Source organism: Glandiceps talaboti, chromosome 2, assembly GCF_964340395.1.
Source record: "Glandiceps talaboti chromosome 2, keGlaTala1.1, whole genome shotgun sequence".
Taxonomy (NCBI): Eukaryota; Metazoa; Hemichordata; class Enteropneusta; family Spengelidae; genus Glandiceps; species Glandiceps talaboti.
Window position 1 is genome coordinate 33,607,227 of NC_135550.1, and position 22,508 is coordinate 33,629,734.

The window sequence follows — 22,508 nt, forward strand, 5'->3', positions numbered from 1 at the left end:
TGAAACAAAAAACCAATAACACGAGTGAATTAATGGTCACAGAACGAAATCGTGTGGGCGATATTCAGGTAGAGTCTCGCCATGTGGCAATTTACTTTTAGTATTTTAGATCATATTTTCGTTTCCAAGAATGAAATAGTAATGAAGAGCAATTATGCCGTCACAGCTAATTTACTGTCATTGTATTTGTCACCATCAGTCCCAAATACTCTCTTTTATTGCTTTGTTGACAAGTATCTAAAATGTCTTAAATGTCCGTTGTGTGATACTCACGTATCATTTGTGCGATAGAATAGATTGAACATTACCATGGCAATTCGAATATACTGACGAGTGACAGTAAGGGGCCGGTCATTTTTAACTGACTGGGGGCAGGGGCATTTTGAAAAACACCACTTGAAGTGGGGGAGGGGGCTCATATTGGAAAACGACAAAATAGGTGTCATTTGGTACAGCACGTACACTCACGCCGTTTCGGCCACCAGTTGTGCTACAGGTCCAAGTACAAGCTGCACAGAAATAGTCATAAAAATGATAGATTTTGACGAAAAAGCACTTTTGGAAGTCTCGTATCTATGAAATATCTTCTCCAAAATAATCACAGAAATGTATATTTGTTAAGTGCTAAGTTGGTGAGTGAAACCTTTATAGGAATCGAAAGGGCACATGAGTTCCTGTCCTAGTCTGACATGGCAGTTGTGTTGTAACGAACTCTGTTTGTTTGCGTTTTCCGTCTATGGTAAATGATTACAGTTCTTTGCGCATAACAGATTAGTGCATGCGTGTACTTAAATTTGGGTCAGACTACTCGAGTTATTTCCGTGTTGGTGTTAACTACACACATAACACTTGGATTGTCAATGTCTTCGAATCTCCTAGAGTGTCCTTCTCATTTGTGATTGATGACATCATTTGGAGTTGGAGACAGCGTAAGATCTCCTTCACGACATCTTGGTTATCGACTGCATGGAAATATAGGTATATCGGACTAAATCAATCGGTATGTAATAGCTTAAACTGCGTGTCACTTCGCATAGCATACACATACACACACACATACACATACACATACACATTCACTCACATCCGGTTTATACTTCATGGAAACATTCAGCATATGACGATGAAATTATGAGAAAAGGACCACGGATACAGACAACTCCCATATACCGTCCATGTTTGGGTTTTTTCAAGGGAGTTTTACTGACTTAGAACCCAGAAACAAAGTTGAAACTTCGTACGATCTTTTAGCGGTCAGGGACCGGTGTAGTTTTTTCCCTTCGGTGTGTGTGTGTGTGTGTGTGTGTGTGTGTGTGTGTGTGTGTGTGTGTGTGTGTGTGTGTGTGTGCGTGTGTGTGTGGGGAGGGGGTGCGTGGGGGGATCCGGTGGATTGGTAGAGATTCTATTTTTTGAAATTGGAAGTAAGGGAAGGGGGAGGAGTGTCGTCCTGTTTTGAACATTTTGAATAGGGGAGCACTGTGTTTTGGATAGTGATGGCAGACCAGTTAATTTCTACAATGGCATGACCATGCCCGAACTGTGCCATTGTTGTCCCATGTCTTACCCACGTTCTTTACTATTACTTATGAGATAAACACGGCTTATGTTACCTCCCATACTGGTTACAGTACATGTCATGTACGTACTGTTAAAATCTGCAATAAATTTAGTTTTTATTATTTAAAAGGCTATGGATAACCAAGTTGCATTAATTGTAGCGTTGGTTTTGATTTTGAAGTGTTTTGTTTCCTTTTTTTTAAAACTCATTTCGTTTGGGAGGCACTTAATCAACCAACAATCAGATGCACTAACCTTTTGCTATTATGATGTTATTAAATCTGTGTATAAAGATTAATTGTTAAGCTTACATGGCATTGTCAAATGTAGGAAATTATTGCCCAAAAGGGTCTTAATAGCCTAAAAAATTGCCTTTAAGAGTATATTAACCTCCAAATCCCCTAGGACCCACCAGAGGTTGACATATCTACACTTCAAGCTCTTTCCCATACCTTTTTTTTATCACTATCAAGATGCTATTAAACTTTTTTCTTTTTTTTAAATTTAAACATATGCTAATTACACGATGGTGCTGTCTTGAAGATATTATACGAGACGTAGTCAAATAGTCCACTCTCTGAGTCATGATGAAATACCTGGCAGGTGAATGTGATGTGTTGAGGTTGGGGCCATCATATTTTAGAAACAAGTGATGGGGTCAGCCTGTTTTGGGGGGTTTTACAGAGAGGAGAGGTCATTCAGAGACCCTTTGTCAACCAGATGCAATTATCGATCAACTCTCCCCAACGGAGAAAATTACCAGTCCCTAATATAGAAATGAATATGCAAATGTGTTACCAGTAAGGGACCAAGGGTATGTATTACACATATCGTGTGAAAGAACCCACATAGTGTATACTGTACTGTTCGACAAGTACGATGTATGTATGTTGGTTGGCTGATGTAGTTGTACATATATTATGACCTCTAACTTTTAACTCTAATTTTAACCCAACCCTATTTTGGGTTCATTCCATTTTCCTCCAAGCATTGTCAATATGCAAGCTATTTCAATTGGTGATGCATTAAATTATGTCGGATGTATACTGAAATTATTCAAGCGTTTCATGACTACATGTGGCTAGCAACCTTTATACCGACATGAATTTATCGTAACAATGTTTGTAATGCAACGTGTAACGCCCCTCTGAAATGCATTTGAAAGCGAAATTAATGTTGTTATTCACTCTTAGGTTCTACTGATTACCATTTATAGCGCCAAGTCTCACAAGTGTTTACTATTTTCTAACCTCTTTACGATAGAAATATTGGACCGTATTTGAGTGATGTCATATACTTTTTTGGCGAATTTTGAAACGAAATATCCCTATCCCTACACCCTATCCAAATGAATTTGGACAATCCGTTGAGTTACTCCAGATGTTGGACAACTTAACAGTAACATATTCAATCGAAAGAAGTTTCAGTTTCGGTTGTACATCTCTATTTGGAAGTATATAATATAGTCATAATTCGAATCCACATACCATACGTTTGTGTTTACTGATTTGGTTCATACAAAGTTGGCAAATTTAGTGTCCAATAGTTATGTTTTCGGGAGTAACATCATTGTTGAAATTATTGCTCTGTTACTTTATCATTTTTACAGTGTATTGGTACGTAACGTCAATGTGGGCTTTCTTATAATATAGTCAGTGAAACGGTGAATGTATGCACGATTTGTTTGCATGTACAATATTCAATATGGTAACCAGATCACAAGTCGACTATCACAGATTAGCTAGGTGATAGATACATTACTTTTGGCATTGCTCTCAGACTATCCGACTATTCTTGTTTCTCCATGTGTGCCATAATATACAGAGACCTATTTATGTTGTGCCATAATATACAGGGGCCTATTTATGTTATGCCATAACATACAGGGGCCTATTTATGTTCTGCCATAATATACAAAAACCTATTTATGTTGTGCCATAATATACAGAGACCTATTTATGTTGTGCCATAATATACAGAGGCCTATTTATGTTGTTTGGGCACAGAGAATCACACAGATCCAGCCAAAGTATATCGAAGGAAATGGAATAAATCTTTACGGTAGACTTTGGAATATATTAACCGATGACTGTTCGATGGGCGTAAGCTTATAGGTCTACACACTTTAGTGCTTGGCAAAATTTCAAGGTGAAATTTCAATTACTGCTATCATTAGATCTCTAGATTATGATATGACAACAGTATTGTAAACAAAGAAGAATGACAATATAAATCATTATTTCGTTGTTTCAATTTGATAAGAATATTTAATTCTGTCTGTTCAACAGATGTGATACTATGTCTCTAAAGGTTTCCATAATGGTTTACTGAGTTAATTCAACAAGTATGGAGGTAGTAGTACCACTAGCGATGGATTCTAGAACAGTTACAGATAAAAATTCATCCGGAGAGGACATACAAAATGACTTTTTGCATTTTGTTGACTTCATATCATCACTCCAACCTCAGGATTCCACTACACGTGTGTCATATGACTCCAGCGGCTCGGAAAATATGCCACCTACGTCAGCTGACCGCGAGGAAAGCCCCGAACTTAAATATGTCAAACACACAAACATCCAAACACAACAACACGGAACTAATACGAGTATGAGTATGACGTCAGAGAATATAGCTGCAGTTAAATCAAAAGACGATGCTACTTTGCCGTCGAATAACCTGTCGCAAGTGATGGGGGAGGCACAACAAGAACTCAGTGTGTCGGACAATGATAACACTGGTGGCCGACGCGAGAGTCACTGTAAGAGGAAAAGAATGGACGAGTCTAAGAGGAATGACAGAATAAAAAAGAAGAAAAAATGGACGAGTAAGAACATCGAGAAAGACAACCCAAAAAGAAGGATATATGCCAAGTAAGGATTGCTTTAATATGACAAAATATAAAACTAACAAAATGTATGTATGGATGAATCATAGTGAGCTATATCGAGGACAAATATGAATATGACAAAATAGTTTTTGTATTCATTTAATACTGATAATGAATCAATGTGGGTGGGAATAATGGCAACCGCTTGTATTTACTCATAGTTGTATTAGTTTATTATTAGTTTATAGTGAATGAATCATCAATATGGAGGGTAAAGAAGTACTCAGAGATTTTTAAAAATAAGGTGTAAGTACGGCCATATGTAGGATTGACTCCTTCCTAAACCGTGACAGCTGATTACATTGCTGTTACATTGACAAAATTTAAAGACGTAATTTGAAACCTATCCCGCAACGATTGATATATTTAGGAAATATTTTTGTTTTCAGAAGTTTTTGTCACGAAATAGGTCAACGGCAAATCCTTATTTGGGTGTAGTATGTTTTTGCATTGAATCTAACATTTTCACAGCCATGAGACATTCGAACTTGATGTAGGTTGTCAAAAGTCTTTTCTAATCCCATTCCCAAACACAAATTTAACTTCCAGTAATAATGTTTGAAAGTTAAATTTTGAAAATCAGTCTAACAGACATTATTGTATGCAGGAAATTGCCAAAAGACCAGATTGCCATGAATCATAGTTCCCTGGGACAAGACTTAAGGGAAGATAGACAGGGTTTAATGTGTACTGATCAAGAAACAAAAGACGAGTCGGTAAGACAACAATGTGAAACTACGTTACCTCATCCAACCGGTCTTCAAGGTAAATATTCAAAATATTTGTTACATATACTAATAAGGATTGTTATAGGATTGCTCTTAAAATTATCCGATCAAAATCTATTTATGTCCGTATTTCATTAATATAATGGTTCTATGGGCTTCAATGATATATGTAACGAATTACATAGACTGTCACGCCTTTGTTCGTTAGTACAGCATGGAATTTCACCAGTAAAATAGTGCATGTCAAGTTCAGTGTAATATAAATTGGTATTATCGATTTCTCAATAAACGTATACGTAGCTCTCACTTGTATATGTTTCTTCATGAACAGCTCTTGTTAGTGTGCCGGACGATTTTGGGAGTAAAGAAAGAGACGACAAGAAGACAGCTAAGAGAAAACCAAGGAAGAGGAAAGGTTGTAACGCTACTAATTTACAAAATGACAGCAAAGGAAAAAAGGGAAAGGCGAAAAAGAAGAAACGTAAAAAGGAAAAGGTGGACGGGGATAAGAAAAAGAAAAAGAAAAAGAAATCGAATAAGCCGTCTAATCAAAGGAGAAATATTAAGTAAGTGAAGTGAATTGACTATTCTAAATCATGATTTAAATCATTAAGTAAGTGAAGTGAATTGACTATTCTAAATCAGTGAAGTGAATTGACTATTCTAAATCATGATTTAAATCATTAAGTAAGTGAAGTGAATTGACTATTCTAAATCAGTGAAGTGAATTGATCATTCTAAATCAGTGAAGTGAATTGACTATTCTAAATCAGTGAAGTGAATTGACTATTCTAAATCAGTGAAGTGAATTGATCATTCTAAATCAGTGAAGTGAATTGATCATTCTAAATCAGTGAAGTGAATTGACTATTCTAAATCAGTGAAGTGAATTGACTATTCTAAATCAGTGAAGTGAATTGATCATTCTAAATCAGTGAAGTGAATTGACTATTCTAAATCAGTCAAGTGAATTGACTATTCTAAATCAGTGAAGTGAATTGACTATTCCAAATCAGTGAAGTGAATTGATCATTCTAAATCAGTGAAGTGAATTGACTATTCTAAATCAGTGAAGTGAACTGACTATTCTAAATCAGTGAAGTGAATTGATCATTCTAAATCAGTGAAGTGAAGTGAATTGACTATTCTAAATCAGTGAAGTGAATTGACTATTCTAAATCAGTGAAGTGAATTGATCATTCTAAATCAGTGAAGTGAATTGATCATTCTAAATCAGTGAAGTGAATTGATCATTCTAAATCAGTGAAGTGAATTGACTATTCTAAATCAGTGAAGTGAATTGATCATTCTAAATCAGTGAAGTGAATTGATCATTCTAAATCAGTGAAGTGAATTGACTATTCTAAATCAGTGAAGTGAATTGACTATTCTAAATCAGTGAAGAGAATTGATCATTCTAAATCAGTGAAGTGAATTGATCATTCTAAATCAGTGAAGTGAATTGACTATTCTAAATCAGTGAAGTGAATTGACTATTCTAAATCAGTGAAGTGAATTGATCATTCTAAATCAGTGAAGTGAATTGATCATTCTAAATCAGTGAAGTGAATTGACTATTCTAAATCAGTGAAGAGAATTGACTATTCTAAATCGTGATTTAAATCATAGCTTTTGACAAAGTTCCTGTAAGAATGTCATATATCTCCATTTACAATATTTGAATCGAAACCAAAACCAAAGTTACTTATTAACAGCTACTTATAAATAAGGCAGATAGACTGTGAAAAGGGCAGTTCAACACGTCGCATAAGTTTTATGTGGATTTTATAGGGAGTGGTATCCCAAATCTTACAATAGCAATGCAATCATGTGTAAAATTTTGTTCACTCATATGTCAAACACAACTAGTTAGTTAATCAATCGATCGATCGATCAATCAATCAATCAATCAATCAATCAATCAATCAATCAATCAATCAATCAATCAATCAATCAATCAATCAATCAATCAATCAATCAATCAATCAATCAATCAATCAATCAATCAATCAATCAATCAATCAATCAATCAATCAATCAATCAATCAATCAATCAATCAATCAATCAATCAATCAATCAATCAATCAATCAATCAATCAATTAATCAATCAATCAATATATGATAAACATCATTTGAATATCGATCGACCAATGTTGCCATGTGTATAAAAGTATAAACAATTAAATAATAATGGATCAACATGTTTTATGCAGAAAACTACTGAAAGAAGAACAATTGAAGGCAGAAACCAAAGCAGCCCAACTTGAAGAACAAAAGCGACTTATGGATTTACACAAATCGAAAGGCACATCTAGAACAGTTGTTGCATCGTCTGCAGTGACGTCTGATTCATCATCAAAATTAATTGGTCCAAAGACTTGTGTGACAATGGAGTCAGCGACAACACAATCTGGATCGTCCAAAGCCTCCAAAATGCCAACGGTACTTAAATCACACACAGTACTAACCAAAACGTCAAAGTTATCCAGAGACCCGGATGTGAGAGTGACACAATCTTCGTCTTCAGTCCGGGTTGTAGCATCAAAGTCCGTTACAAACCCATGTGTAGCACCAAGCTCGTCCTCAATCTTGAATAAAGTATCAAACTCGACTGTAGCTTCAGATTTATCACCTATATTCAGTGGAGGTGTAGCTGTATCGTCAAAATCATCTACGTCACTGGAAATCACACCAAATTCACCTACATCCCCCGACATAAGATCAAAATTGTTTGCAGTGCAAAGTGTACCATTGTCACCACCTGCAGTCCTGGAGTTAGCAGCAGTACCCCCTACAGTCGTGGATGTAGCACCGTTATCACATACTGGGTCTTCTATTCACGAATTGGATACAACACGTCTTTCAGAAGTCTCTACAGAACTTGAATCGTCAACGGCCATACACTCCGCTCCTACAATCGAACCATGCTCATCTTTTGGCACATCGCTTGACTCGTATGCAACTCCAAGTTTAACAGATTCTTTTGAACTTGAACCGAGTGTACAACGTGTCCTGACTCCATCGCCAACACCCAAATCAGCTACAATACCAGAGTCATCAGCGTCCATTGACTTTACAACATCTATGGTGCAGGGCCCTATAATTGCTTTTACTGGTATGTCTGTTTTCTGCCGATTTTCATAGTACGCTAAGTGACAAGTCTAGTACAATTGCTTTTCATCCAAAGGAAAAATGGAAAAACTTAAAGACAATGAGTTCTTAAGGTTACTCTACCTACTTTGTCAATAATTATTACCACAAGAAAAAACATTATATCATGTTTAGCTCTATCATCATTTAGATCCAATAGAAACTGTACAATTCTAGTAAAGTTATATACTGTTAATACTGACGGGTATATATTCTTATCTGTGTTTAGTTGGCCCAGCTTAAAGTGCCACAAGCTGAGTTTATAAGTTTATGAGTGAAAATACTTACAAAAAACTACATTCAAACTACTGTAGTATAATATTGATGCATGTCTTCTGTAAAATTACAATTGTATTCAGGCATTGTTTAACTATTGATTGCATAGTAGGGAGTTCCTGTACATTTTTTTAACATTTATGAAAAAATACGTCATTGGATTGTTTGTAAGTTATATCCTAATACAAGGTTTGAGTTCACTTAATTGCAAGTGATGGTTAGGTATACATTAGTAAGCAGAATACTGTGAGTACCTTTTGATATGTACACCCCAAAAACATGTAAACTCAGCTTGTGCCCCTTCTAAGGTAATGAAACTATTATTCGATAGTATTGGTTATTGTTTTTACATCCGACACATGTTGAGAGCAATGGTTCCCTTTGTGATAACAATGTACAATACCACTTTCTATATAACTTAGCGGTATTATGAGTACAAAAACTACTTTAAAATACGACTATTATTGAACTTTCTACATAACTATCACACATGCACGTGGCGACCTCGATCTTCCCTTTATACTTACCTTATTATCATAATATTTGAAAATTATCAATATTTTAGAACAACCAAGTGAGAATTTATCCACCAGCTTTCCAATAAACGATGGATACATCGCACCACAACAATGTCACATACCGATGACAGCACTCCACTCACCATTGCCTATACCAGTGCCAGCACCATCACCAGTACCGATAACACCTTCGTCAGATAATTCAGAATGCATTGTGATTGACAGCGATAGTGACAGCAATGAATTTCTTTCGTATGATATGGGTTACAATGGTATGTGATAGTTATGAATATATCCAACATAAAAATTGGGGAATTGTAGAAGCATGAATTCAAAAGCGAGACATGTCAACACTAATACATCTCATCACGTTATAATTTTGTTGCCGATAACTGACTGTAACCACCATGTGTTTCTTGTACTTGACCTTGCAGCTGTGTTCATATGATGCCAAATACAAGTATTAACCTACTTTTGAGTGTAACGTTATCTTACCTAAACCTACAGGGGCAGGACTGACACATTAGTATTACTTTGTCTTTACATTTCCTAGGAAATACAGAACAACTGAGTCTTGATGAAATTGAAAATTTTATAAAAGAATGCTGTGAAACGTACACCCCAGTTCCGAGCAACGGAGAAGTTAGAGATGATGATGATGATGATGACGACGACGACAACGAGTTAGAAGACAATGGTCTGCACACAAATGATGATTTAAATCAACGAGACATTCTTGGAAGAGTTTTACTGAATCCGAACCATCCTTTTGGAGAACAAGACGTCTTTTTGGCGCCACAAATAGCAAGACACGTCAAACCTCATCAAGTAAATCAACTCTTTTTTCTTCAACAGCTACAAACTATACGTTTACCTCCTGAATAAAATTAGAATGGTATTATAAAGTTGAGGAAAACCTTGAACTTTACATGTAAAAATCTACAGAAACATGTCATTTTACCATGGTCATATGACATCTCTATTGGCAGCCACAATGAGCAACACATCTTCTTGGAGGGGGGGGGGGAGAAAGAAATTGAGATATGGATATACTCACCATGCTTGTCTACGTTGAGGTTCCACAACGTAGATAGGCAACGCCATGCTGACAACTTAGAGAAATGGCTGTGCATCACATTATCATTGTTTAACTACTAAACCGACTGAGATCAATACATTCCAATCTATGATTCATGCATGACCTATATACTTATACTCGGTTATGCTAAAAACTGGACACCGACATTTCAAAGTGTTTTGGACCAAGAACAGGGTAACCTTGGCGACCCTTCATGTAAACATTTCAATATGTAATATATAATATATAATTACTTATTAATAAGATGTTTCATAAAGAGGTCGTAATTCAAATCGTAAGTAAGTCAAGTCGTCTTGCATTACAGCAAGCTTATTAGTACCATTACATGTAATGAGTCGCAGGATTAAGCTGTATAACCAAAATAGAATGCAAAAAAAGAGAATAAGTCAATACCAGGTGAAAAACACTGTGTCCATCTCACAGCCTATAGTCTGGCTCGATTTTGACTCCGTCATCTTCTTGTTGAAGAACAATACAATTCTAATTGTTTACTTTCTTTCTAATACATAATATAATCATTTCTACTGCAACAGATTGGTGGTATCCGATTCCTGTATGATAATATCGTTGGATCCATTGACAACTATGAATCCAGTGGTGGGTTTGGTTGTATATTGGCTCACAGCATGGGACTAGGCAAAACTTTACAAGTCATATCATTCATCGATATATTCCTACGACATACAAGTGCAAAACGTGTACTTTGTATCGTACCAGTAAATACAATCAGGAACTGGTGTGCCGAGTTCGAAATGTGGTCACCACCGAGACCCAACAGTTCCGATGATTCTTCTAGTGATATACAATACAGAGAGTTTGATCTGTATGTGATAAACGAGTGTCACAAAACTGCACAAGCTAGAACTAAAATAATTGGTAAGTACTGAGATTATGACTCATTGCCTCGTCCTCTCTCTTGTATACTAGACTGATGTTTGAAAAAAATACAAACTACTAGCTAGTTAACAAACATTAAATTATGCAAGTAAATACCTTTCAGTGGTAAACTAATCACAACTGACAAACTATTACACTTACTAACCAACCAACTATAACCCAACCAACCACCCATTCAACCTACTATAACCCAACATCCTACCAACCAACCAACCAACCAACCAACCAACCAACTGTAACCCAACCAACTGTTACCCAACCAACTGTAGCCCGACCAACTGTAAACCAACCATCCAATTATAACCCAACCAACTATACCTAACCAACCAACCAATGCAACCAACTATAACCCAAACAAACAAACAAACAAACAAACAAACAAACAGCCAACCAACCAACCAATTATAACCCAACCAACCAATTATAGCTCAACCAACCAACCAACCAACCAACCAACTACAACCCAACCAACCAACTACAACCCAACCAACCAACTATAACCCAACCAACCAACCAACTAACTAACCAACAAGCCAACTGTAACCTCGCCAACCAAACTATCAACCCAATATATTATAGGACTGGTATAAAAATGCGAATTGATGGATAACAGTAATCTACAAATTTAATTTTCATTCATAATGTTCAACAGAGATTAAAAATAAAAACCTGTACATTTGTGACATTAATGTGTTAATATTTCATGATTATTCGAGTCTACTAATATGTTATCAGGCGAATGGCAGCATAATGGAGGAGTTCTTCTGATGGGTTACGAAATGTACAGACTTTTGGTCACCAAAAGATTCCATCGCAGAAGGAGGAAAGCCAGGGATACAACAGATCAACACAACATTTCACCCGAAGAGGAACGTCGGCGAGCAGACATGTCAGCAGGTTCGTTTATCATCGAACGTTAATGCATACTTCTTGTTTTACTCTATGGTCATATTTTTTCATTTAAAGTTATCGAGTATCATTCACAAGTTTGTGCCCTTAGGAATCCTTCTTAAAGTTGTCAGTGTCTTTTTGCTGGAATATTTTCTCTCTCTACACCCTCATCAATATGTATAAGATACATCACATGCCATTCTGTCCGTATCTGGCATCATCGCAAACCACGGCCTGTTTTACGGCAACGTTCTTAACGAGCCTCCCACAGAAATTATAACTCTGGCTTGCGAGAATGGTATCTGGCTCCAACTCATAGGATGGCACGACACGTTGTATCTTACTGACTACATCCTCATTTGATTATCAAATATAAAAATAAAGGTAACGATGAATGGTGTAAATGTCCATAGGATAACTCGATTTTAAATTTCAGGCAAAACAGTGAATCACATAGACGATAAATAAAGTGTGACATTATCCACGTGTTTATTCTGAACTCAGCATTTGACACTTGTTTCGATGGTTTTCTGTTCATGTGTACAGCTATCGACAGGGGGTTATTAGATCCAGGCCCTGACCTAGTTATCTGCGACGAAGGTCACAGGATTAAGAATATCAATACCAATATTTCAAGGACCCTAAAGAATATAAGAACCCGGTGAGTGTCGTAAAAATGTCATAGCTCTTCACGTATGATATGAGTGTCGCAACACTATGTCCTTGCTATGCTTGTGTGTACACTATGTCCTTGCTATGCACGTCTCGTAAAACTATGCCATAGCTATGCACGTCTATTAAAGTGTCGTAAATTATATATTAACATAGATACGCTTGGATGCGTGTAGACTTATGCACTTTTGACCAAGGCGGACAGTTTCTCCTACTCGCAAGTTATAATTTGATTTCAATTCTCGGAAAGTAACAATCATTGCTATATGCTACCCACAGACATTTATTCCCGAGATATGTATCAGAATGTTTCTATCAGAATACAATAAAATGTCGATAATATCGGTGATATTAACGTGTTTTAGCCAATTGTACATGAAAGGGGTAAAATAACACTTGATTCTGTGATCGCGCAAGTTCACTCACCGCGAGATACAGTCCATATCTCACGGTGAGTGAACTTGCGCGCACAGAAACAAGTGTTATTTTACCCCTTTCATATACAGTTGACGTCTAAAACACGTCAATATCATCGATATTATCGACATTTTATTGTATTCTGATAGAAACATTCTGATACATATCTCGGGAAACAAGTGCCTGTGATGTTATCCCTGTATCGTCAAACAAGTCAATGACTAACATAGTGTCATTGGTAGGTAGGACAAAGTTGGTGGAAACAGTGACGCTATTTCATACTATATATTCAATTCGAAATGTTTATTTGAACACACCTTTCTGACAGCTACTTATATGAAAATCTGGAAGATGTCCGTAATACATGTTATAAATGTCATGTGAGATTCACCGGTTTGGTTTAGTATATTATATCATGTAACCGAAAATCAACCACTTCTGTGTTGTGTGTTCTCATTCAATTGGTTTATGTTTTGATGTAACGTATTTTTCAAAAACATAATAATTTGCCATATTCCCAGATCTGTAACTAAGTATTGTCCGTTGTATTCTTCTCCCGTACAGACGTCGAATAGTCCTTACTGGTTATCCACTTCAGAACAATCTATTAGAATACTGGTGTATGGTTGATTTTGTTCGACCCAATTTTCTGGGCACCAAGGCCGAATTCAGTAACTTATTTGAGAGACCTATCGTCAATGGACAATGTAGGGATAGTACTCCGGAGGTAAAGTTTATACCATGGTCTATGGCGTTATAACTAACAGCAATATATATAGTTACCCTACATTACTTACTTTAATACTTACTTGCTTTCTTTCTTTCTCACTTACCCACTTACTTACTTACTTACTTACTTACTTACTTGAATGAGTGGGTGAGAAAGAGTGAGCAAATAAATAAGTAGTGGAATGGCAATACAGACAGACAAACTTAGTTATTAACACCAAGTATGTCTCCACAACATAAAACAATCTTATATCTCAAACTTATGACAGCCATGGAAACTACAAAATGTACGGGCCAAAATGTTTCCCATAGACAATACAGGGGAAATTACTAAAAGTAACGTTATTTCATAACTAAAGATCATATGTACATAAAACTTTCTAGACTGTCGACAGTCGTTCGTGCCTTTTTTGCTACGTATTATACGCACTCGCAGTTAGTATGCGTTAGTATTCAGTGCTACGGAGCGAGGCGACAGCTTTGTTTTAGATGAAACGTAGCAAAAAAGGCATGAACCGTTGTCCATTATTGAATGGAGTAATGTTACTATTTGTTGTTTGGTTACCATGGTAACCAAAATTGTATAATAATACGAAATGCACTCACTTAACCAAGGGCAATAGCAATGTTACAAAAATTGCATATATACATACGATAGTGAAATGGTTGATCAAACTTTATCATCAGAAATGGATTTTATTGTTGATATTGAAACGAAAATGATAACAATTTGAAAATCGCCTTTTTGGCCTAATTGCATCTTAGTTAGACAAAAGTTGCATGTACTCTTAGGCTTCTGAAGTACCTGATCCAAGTGCACTATCAAAAGTGAATTCCATGGTAACCAAACTGAGTGAGATTTGATTATTCAGAATGTTTGCAAGAATTGTCAAATTACATACCTACAGTAAGTCCTGGTTTTCAAAAGCGATTAAAAGACATGATCAAGACACATTTTAAAAGTTAAAGCATTATAAGGTTGCGGTGGTAACTGAAATGTTTTAGTTGTCGGTTATTCTGTAATAATAATACTGATAATTTTAATAATGACGATTCTTTAGTTCTAGTAAATGAATTCTTTTTGTCATTAGGACATCAAATTGATGCAGTACCGTGTACATGTGTTGTACAGTCAACTGAAGGGGTTTGTACAACGACGCAGTCATGTAGTACTAAAGGAGGCCCTGCCTCAGAAGGAAGAACACGTGGTGTTGGTGAGGTTGTCACATGGCCAGAGAATGTTGTACAACTGTCTTATGCGTACTGTCAATGAACGTGGTCTCATAGATGCTCGTCACAGAAACCCTATCAAGGTATTCTCTGCCGCATCCAAGGTATGTAAATCGTTGATGCAGAAACTGGAGTGATTAATTAAAAACTTTCTAATCTAGTCTTTGTAATCACCATGCCAACGATGCCATCACACACCACAAAGCATCAATATGACTACACATTCCTGTAAATTTACGTCGCCGGAATGCTCATTTGAATGTATCACGTGTTTACCTGTTTTCTTACTACCCGCATGATTTGGTCAATTTGATTGGAATTCCTATTTACTATCGCAGGGGTAGTTGTCCGGTCATTATAAACGACGACACTCATAAGGCATTACCGCAGCAATTTAAACATTAAGCAATTTTTTAGCACAACTGAACTGATAAGGTTCAGTAGTGCTATAGACATGGCAAAGTGTGTGTGTGTGTGTGTGTGTGTGTGTGTGTGTGTGTGTGTGTGTGTGTGTGTGTGTGTGTGTGTGTGTGTGTGTGTGTAAACAACTTAAAGTCAAAAACCGCTGGACCGATTGCCCTGATATTTGGTGGGCGTATTATCGTGGGTGTCTAGTTGGGAAATTGTTTAAATCAAAATGATCTTACCACCAGTGCAGATCGGTCTGAAATTTGATGGGAACATTTTTAAGGGTGTTTAGATTAAGAATAAGAATTGTTCATGACGTGATGACCCCATCAGTGATATGCAAATTAGGGGTAAAAATGTGTCTTTTTGGTCAAAAATCTTTAAAAACTACTGAGCAAATTGGGCTGAAATTTAATGGGGATGCACCTGGGGGATATAGATGGAGAAATATTAAGCATATAATGATTTCATAAGTGATATGCAAATTAGGTGTAAAAATGTGCATTTTGGTCAAAAATTTATAAGTACTTGGTCAATGAGACTGAAAGTTGGTGAGATGTTTCTAGAAGTGTTATTCTGCAGATTTTCGTCAAAACATTTTGACACAATTGACCCTAGCAACCGTGACCACGCCCTTAGCAACAAGCAAATGGCAGTATATTTTGGTTAAATAACAACATCATCTGGTAGGCAAGTGAGTAAACATTCAAAAAGATGTATGCACATATCCCCAGCAACCATGACCATGCCCATAGCAACAGCCAAACGGTGGTGTATTCCACAAAGATAACGACAAGTGAACAAACATCCAAAAAGTGTATGCAAATATGCCTAGCAACAAGGCCACGCTCATGGCAACAGCAAAATGATCATGTGTATTGCAAAGATAACATCAGGGATTCATAGACAAGGGAACGAACATTCAAAAAATGTCTAGCAATATGACCACGCCCATAGCAACAGCCAAATGATCGCATATATTGCAAAGATAACAACAGGGTTGGATAGGCAACTGGATAATCATTCAGCAAATGAACACCTATACCTAGCATGGATCAGCATGTAGTTAAACATTTTTAAAAACTGTACAGTTGTGCTACAACGCCATTGGTGCTATTTTATACTAGTCAGTGGTGGGTAAATCATGCACTATTCGAGAAATCTCCTTATAAATGAAAATCTAGGATCTTTGCCCGGAAAGTGCAACCAGCGATGTGAATGAAGGACTACATTCATACATTTATGTAAAACTTACATGTAGTGTACATATCTCAGCATGCTCAATAAAAGAACAATGAAAATAAAATATGGAATTTAATGTCCTGACGTAGCCCTTTTTGTTAAATATACTTAGATATGGAACCACCCGGACTTGTTGTACGAAGCACTTAAACAGAAAAACGAACAGTCTGAGAAATTGCTTAAAGGTGATGTCGATCCGGACTTTTCAGACATCACATCGAAACCAGCTTCACCGTCTTTATGTCTAAGACCTCCCTCTCCAAGTTTAACAGCTTTCCATAATTTAGTGTCAGCTGCACGAACAACCCCGTCTCCTTTGCCGAATACACCATCACCAGAAGACATTTCTATGAAATTTAAAGACGACAATAAAATGTCATTAGATTGGGTAAGTCGTGTTATATGTTAAATAACTAAAGCCTTCTTCGAAGTCATTTACAGTCATGGCGGCGGCGGCAACGACTTACGGTTCACGAACAGAACAATTCTTTCATGACGGAAGTTATTAGGTTTTAGAGGAGAATCAATTTCTTTGTGCTGAGAATATGCCAATGTAACGAAGCTGAAATGGGGCCTGTGACCAGAATTAAAAAGAAGATAGAGATTAGGAAAAGGAGAGGCACAGAGAAACATGAAGATGATTTTTTTAAAACTTTTTTTTTAAACTGTCCGACCGAGCGATCCGTAGTTGCTATGAAAAAGTAATGAGAAACAAAAAATAGGGTCGTCCTTACATTGATCGTATGGTTTATTTCCGCATTGCAGGCTATAGATGTAATGTCAGATTACACCCCCGATGAAATGGCTAACAGTGGTAAAATGATGATTCTATTTTACATCTTGGAAGAGTCAATCAAACAAGGAGAAAAGGTGTTAGTCTTTAGGTAAGTGTCATTACCCGGATTGTTGCACAACATCAATGCCATTTCATGTTGGGTTCAACTTGGCTGTCTTGAGATTGGTACACTAATTCAGTTTCAATGTTAGAGGGTTCGACAAGTTTGACATTTGTCGATTTTTCCAACTCTATAACGTTTCAGTGTGGTATCTAAGCTTATCTTGCAAAGGTTATGTCGCCTGTCAAAAGTACACTAGTATTTGCAATGGAAAATAGAGGGCGAACATCAAGTTAATTTTTGCTTTATGTCATGTCATGTTATGTCACGCCCACGAACAATAATATGTGACAGGCAGCTAGATAATGCATGTATACGTACAAAATGGACATACTGGTATGCATTGAACTTTCAATGTTGGCATACCGGCGCTATTAAGAAAAGTTAGTGTTTGTGCCATGATAATAACAAGTTTTGGAAATCGTGGTCTCTGTTTTTATGGGATCAAGGCTCTAAACATCTTAAATAATCGAGGGGCCCGATTACACAATGGTTCATCTCCCCTTGAAGTCGAAGCTTTTAAAGTTGTATATGTTAGCACACCTCAAAACAGTTACAAGCTGTCATTATACAGCAAAAAATTGACCAATCCTATATAGTTCATTTTAAACTCTCCGAGGTTGTCAATTCTTCCAACGTGGCTGCCTCCAACAGTAAAAGTAGTTAAAAGATGTGTTTTGACAGGGACTTTGGCACAAAACTGAGCCAGGCGATACCTGAGCGTCAGCAGATATGAGTGCTCAGTGTTGTCGTCTTTAAAACTAGCAAACGCAACAACGCATTTGAGTCGTCGATGGCAGCCAATCTTTTTAACCGTGTTGGGGGCATGCTAACATTTGCAAGGCAGAGATGAAAGATAGTGTAATCGGAGCAAGATGACGTCGAAGTGAAATATGGCAAGTCTCCTTTTAAGAAACTTAAAAAAACATAATCTAAAACATTGAAGACTCTGACCATTGCAATATTGTACAAAGGTGCATGATTATAAAATATAAATGACTATTTTCTATCAGCCAAAGCCTGAATACATTGAGCCTGATAGAGAAGTTCCTTGGAGATCGTCCAATTGTCTTGCCGGCCGACGCACCAGCTGATAGACCAACTAAGTGGATCAAAGATAAGTCTTATTACCGTGAGCACAAATCAATTTAATAATAATAACAGTGCTTTGATTTACCAAGTCTTTCAAATGTGTGAATTTTCAGTGTTTTTGACATTTTAATCAAGTATTATAAACTAACATTGAAAATGATACGTACAATTATTATTTCCAAACAAAATCAAAATGGCATGACGTCACTCATTAGGCCTACAAATTGTTTGGTTCCAGTTACCCGACCCCACCCAGTTTTTCACGCCGACCCTAAACTGTTTTACGTATGCCAGAAAAAAAAATTAAATCACCAAAACTGTGTAGTCTCGCAAGAATTATGCGGAAACTGATCAACTTAAAAGGACAATATAAAACTGTTCTTCTAATCTGTAATGGCTGTACATCTAATGGGAAGAAACCAATAACACAGACCACATGGAAAACAACGTAAAACATAACTACCTGAACTAGACACTCATATATATATATATATATATATATATATATATATATATATATATATATATATACATATATATATATATATATATATATATATATATATATATATATATATATATATATATATATATATATATATATATAGGTTTTGAAAATTTGAACCAAATTATATGCTATAGACCCTACAGAACTGTTTCGTGAGGTGCGTAGTCCTCACTCATCAGGGGTAGATATATATATATATATATTACCAACCCCATCTATTCTAAAATTGAGCGTAATCGGAACCACACAGTTGTTTTGTTAAAGCCTTATGATAGGATTAGTGTGTAAAAGTCATGTCTCAGAATTAATCATTGGACTTCAAGTCTAATATTACAGAATATGATTATGGGACATTTAAACACTCTTTATCGATACCTGATGTGTAAAAACTCGTACTTGGCATTATGCATCCTTTACATCGTCTTCACGTCACGGTGTAAAGACCCAAAGTTTTGTTTTGTTAGGTCTTGATGGAGGTACAGTCTCGTCAGAAAGGGCCAAGATGATAAACCATTTCAATTCACCAAACAATACTGATGTATTACTGTTTTTGCTGTCAACAAGGTAACCTTTTGCATATAGATTTTTAGATATCATGATTTAATCATAATATCGTACATCCTGCCTAGTATTGAATCACCAGTATGGTAGTATGGCGCGATACATCCAATCAAATCGAATTTTCGGTCCATGCCCCCTAATGAATCATGATTTCAACTTATTACTATTATAATGTAAATATGTAATGTCTAATTATTTGTATTTTAACAATTTTCATTGACTATATTGTTGGCTGTCTGATCGAAAACATAATAATCCAGTTACAGTTAGTGCAACAGCTTCACGTGTTTCTCATCACTGTTAACTATTAAAGGGAGAAGGTTAGATTTAAATAAAGTTGATCGAGAAATAGAAAATTGTATAATATTTCAGTTTTCTTTGGACTAATTGATGTGTTGTACATGATGTAAAAGTAAACATGTAATAATCTTGGATGTATCCTATGCCATGCTATTTAAAGTTGGCCATTCTTCTTGGAACTATATTTAGTTAGAACTTATGTAGAAATTGTGTTGTTAGTAAACATTGGCTCCTTCCCTAAACAAATGCCCAAACGATTCCCATGCTTGGAAAAGTATATACTTACTAAAACTCAACGTTGAAGTATTACTGTAATGCATATAACAACTTTCTCTCTGTAGAGCTGGTTGTCTTGGGGTAAACCTTGTTGGTGCCAACCGTGTTATTGTATATGACGCATCGTGGAATCCCTGTCATGATGCCCAAGCTGTGTGCAGGGTATATCGTTACGGACAATCTAAAAAGTGCCATGTGTATAGATTGGTATCTGAAAACACCATGGAGAAGAAAATCTTTGATCGGCAGATATCAAAACAGGGGATGTCAGGTACATACGTTTAAACAATGAATAATGGTATACGGTCGGGAAAGCCAGTGGATCAATTGATCTCAGTTATTGGCTATTTCATATTAATAGCCTCGTACCATACATACATAATTGCCCACCAGTTTATTTATGTGTGATGAGGAAAATCTAACGCCAGATAAAGTTTAATGTTATAATGGACGTAGTATATGATACACGTCAGTTTGATTCTCTATTGCACTAGTAAGCTGTGAAATGTTCACAAGTTTTAAAATATAGACCCTGCTTTGTTTGGATAAATACTGATGACGTCTAAAAAGGGAGGGATAGGATGGATTAGGATCGGCTTAACAAACAAGATTGTAAACAATTTTAATATTTGCAACATTCTTACTTTTCGATGAAAGTTATCTCTAACACAGACACACCTTTAGAACTATTCTTTACCATGCTTTGTTTTGTAGATCGTGTGGTAGACGAACAAAACCCAGAACTCAACTTGACGAAGAAAGATATAGAAACGTTACTGAAGTATGATGAAAATGACGCCCCATATCAAGATTTCACATCGGAATCACAGAATTTCAGGGATCCTATCCTCGCTAATCTATGTACTGCTTACTCCTATCTTCTTTCAAAGGTAATACTAAACAATTTTTGTACTTTTATGTTGGTTATGTTGGTGAAACAAACAAAAACAAATACTTTGTTAGCGTGTTGTTTTGTACCCTCGCACTACGATGTTACTTTGACATATCAGATATGTCACGTGATAATACAAAAGTAGCCAATTACGTTAGTAAACTATTCTTTCAATCACACTGTGTCGATCTTACAATTTCATCATGGTATACATATATCTGCTTCCAATTTAAACTGTCTTTAAATCAATTAAATAGATCTACAGTTTTCAACATGCCCCACACGTGATACAATGCTTCAACCGGAGAGCGAACATCTGGAAGTTGAATTTTTGTAAGACGACCACTGTACTCTTGTTACATGTAATCAAATGCCATCTTTTTACAAATCTATTTACAGGCACCGTTCACACATGAGTCACTCCTCATAGACAGAGAAGAATTGAAACTGACCAGAGCTGAAAAGAAAGCTGCAAAGCAGAATTTCAGAGCAGAGAAAAGATAAACACATTCACAGAATGGATGGCATATCTTGGAGTATCCACATGCCCTTTCGTAATATGTTTTCCGATATTCAAGCGAGCATTATATTCTATAATTCAAATAACTCATATTATGATGAGAACACTATCTGTACATATATTATTTATTTCGGATGTGCCTATATCAGTACATGTACTATTGGTATGTTTATGTACCTATATCAGTACATGTACTACTAGTATGTTTATGTGCCTATATCAGTACATGTACTACTAGTATGTTTATGTGCCTATTTCAGTACATGTACTACTAGTATGTTTATGTGACTATATCAGTACATGTACTACTAGTATGTTTATGTGCCTATATCAGTACATGTACTACTAGTATGTTTATGTGCCTATATCAGTACATGTACTATTGGTATGTTTATGTACCTATATCAGTACATGTACTACTAGTATGTTTATGTGACTATATCAGTACATGTACTACTAGTATGTTTATGTGCCTATATCAGTACATGTACTATTGGTATGTTTATGTACCTATATCAGTACATGTACTACTAGTATGTTTATGTGACTATATCAGTACATGTACTACTAGTATGTTTATGTGCCTATATCAGTACATGTACTATTGGTATGTTTATGTACCTATATCAGTACATGTACTACTAGTATGTTTATGTGACTATATCAGTACATGTACTACTAGTATGTTTATGTGACTATATCAGTACATGTACATCACTAGTATATTTATGTACCTATATCAGTACATGTACTACTA

At 36.0% G+C, this 22,508-nt stretch overlaps 1 protein-coding gene across 1 annotated transcript; it reads left to right on the top strand.

The window, feature by feature from the left end:
* Positions 1-845: 845 nt before the first annotated feature.
* Positions 846-21,991, top strand: LOC144451524 (helicase ARIP4-like). Its single transcript, XM_078142400.1, has 19 exons — positions 846-1,000; positions 3,846-4,430; positions 5,055-5,212; positions 5,507-5,741; positions 7,391-8,292; positions 9,169-9,393; positions 9,675-9,949; positions 10,754-11,096; positions 11,853-12,014; positions 12,555-12,669; positions 13,662-13,824; positions 14,918-15,160; positions 16,819-17,094; positions 17,472-17,590; positions 18,616-18,734; positions 19,667-19,766; positions 20,405-20,610; positions 21,054-21,229; positions 21,631-21,991. The coding sequence occupies exons 2-19, from the start codon at positions 3,904-3,906 to the stop codon at positions 21,733-21,735; spliced, it is 4,449 nt and encodes a 1,482-aa protein (XP_077998526.1). The 5' UTR covers positions 846-1,000; positions 3,846-3,903; the 3' UTR covers positions 21,736-21,991.
* The last annotated feature ends 517 nt before the right edge of the window (positions 21,992-22,508 follow it).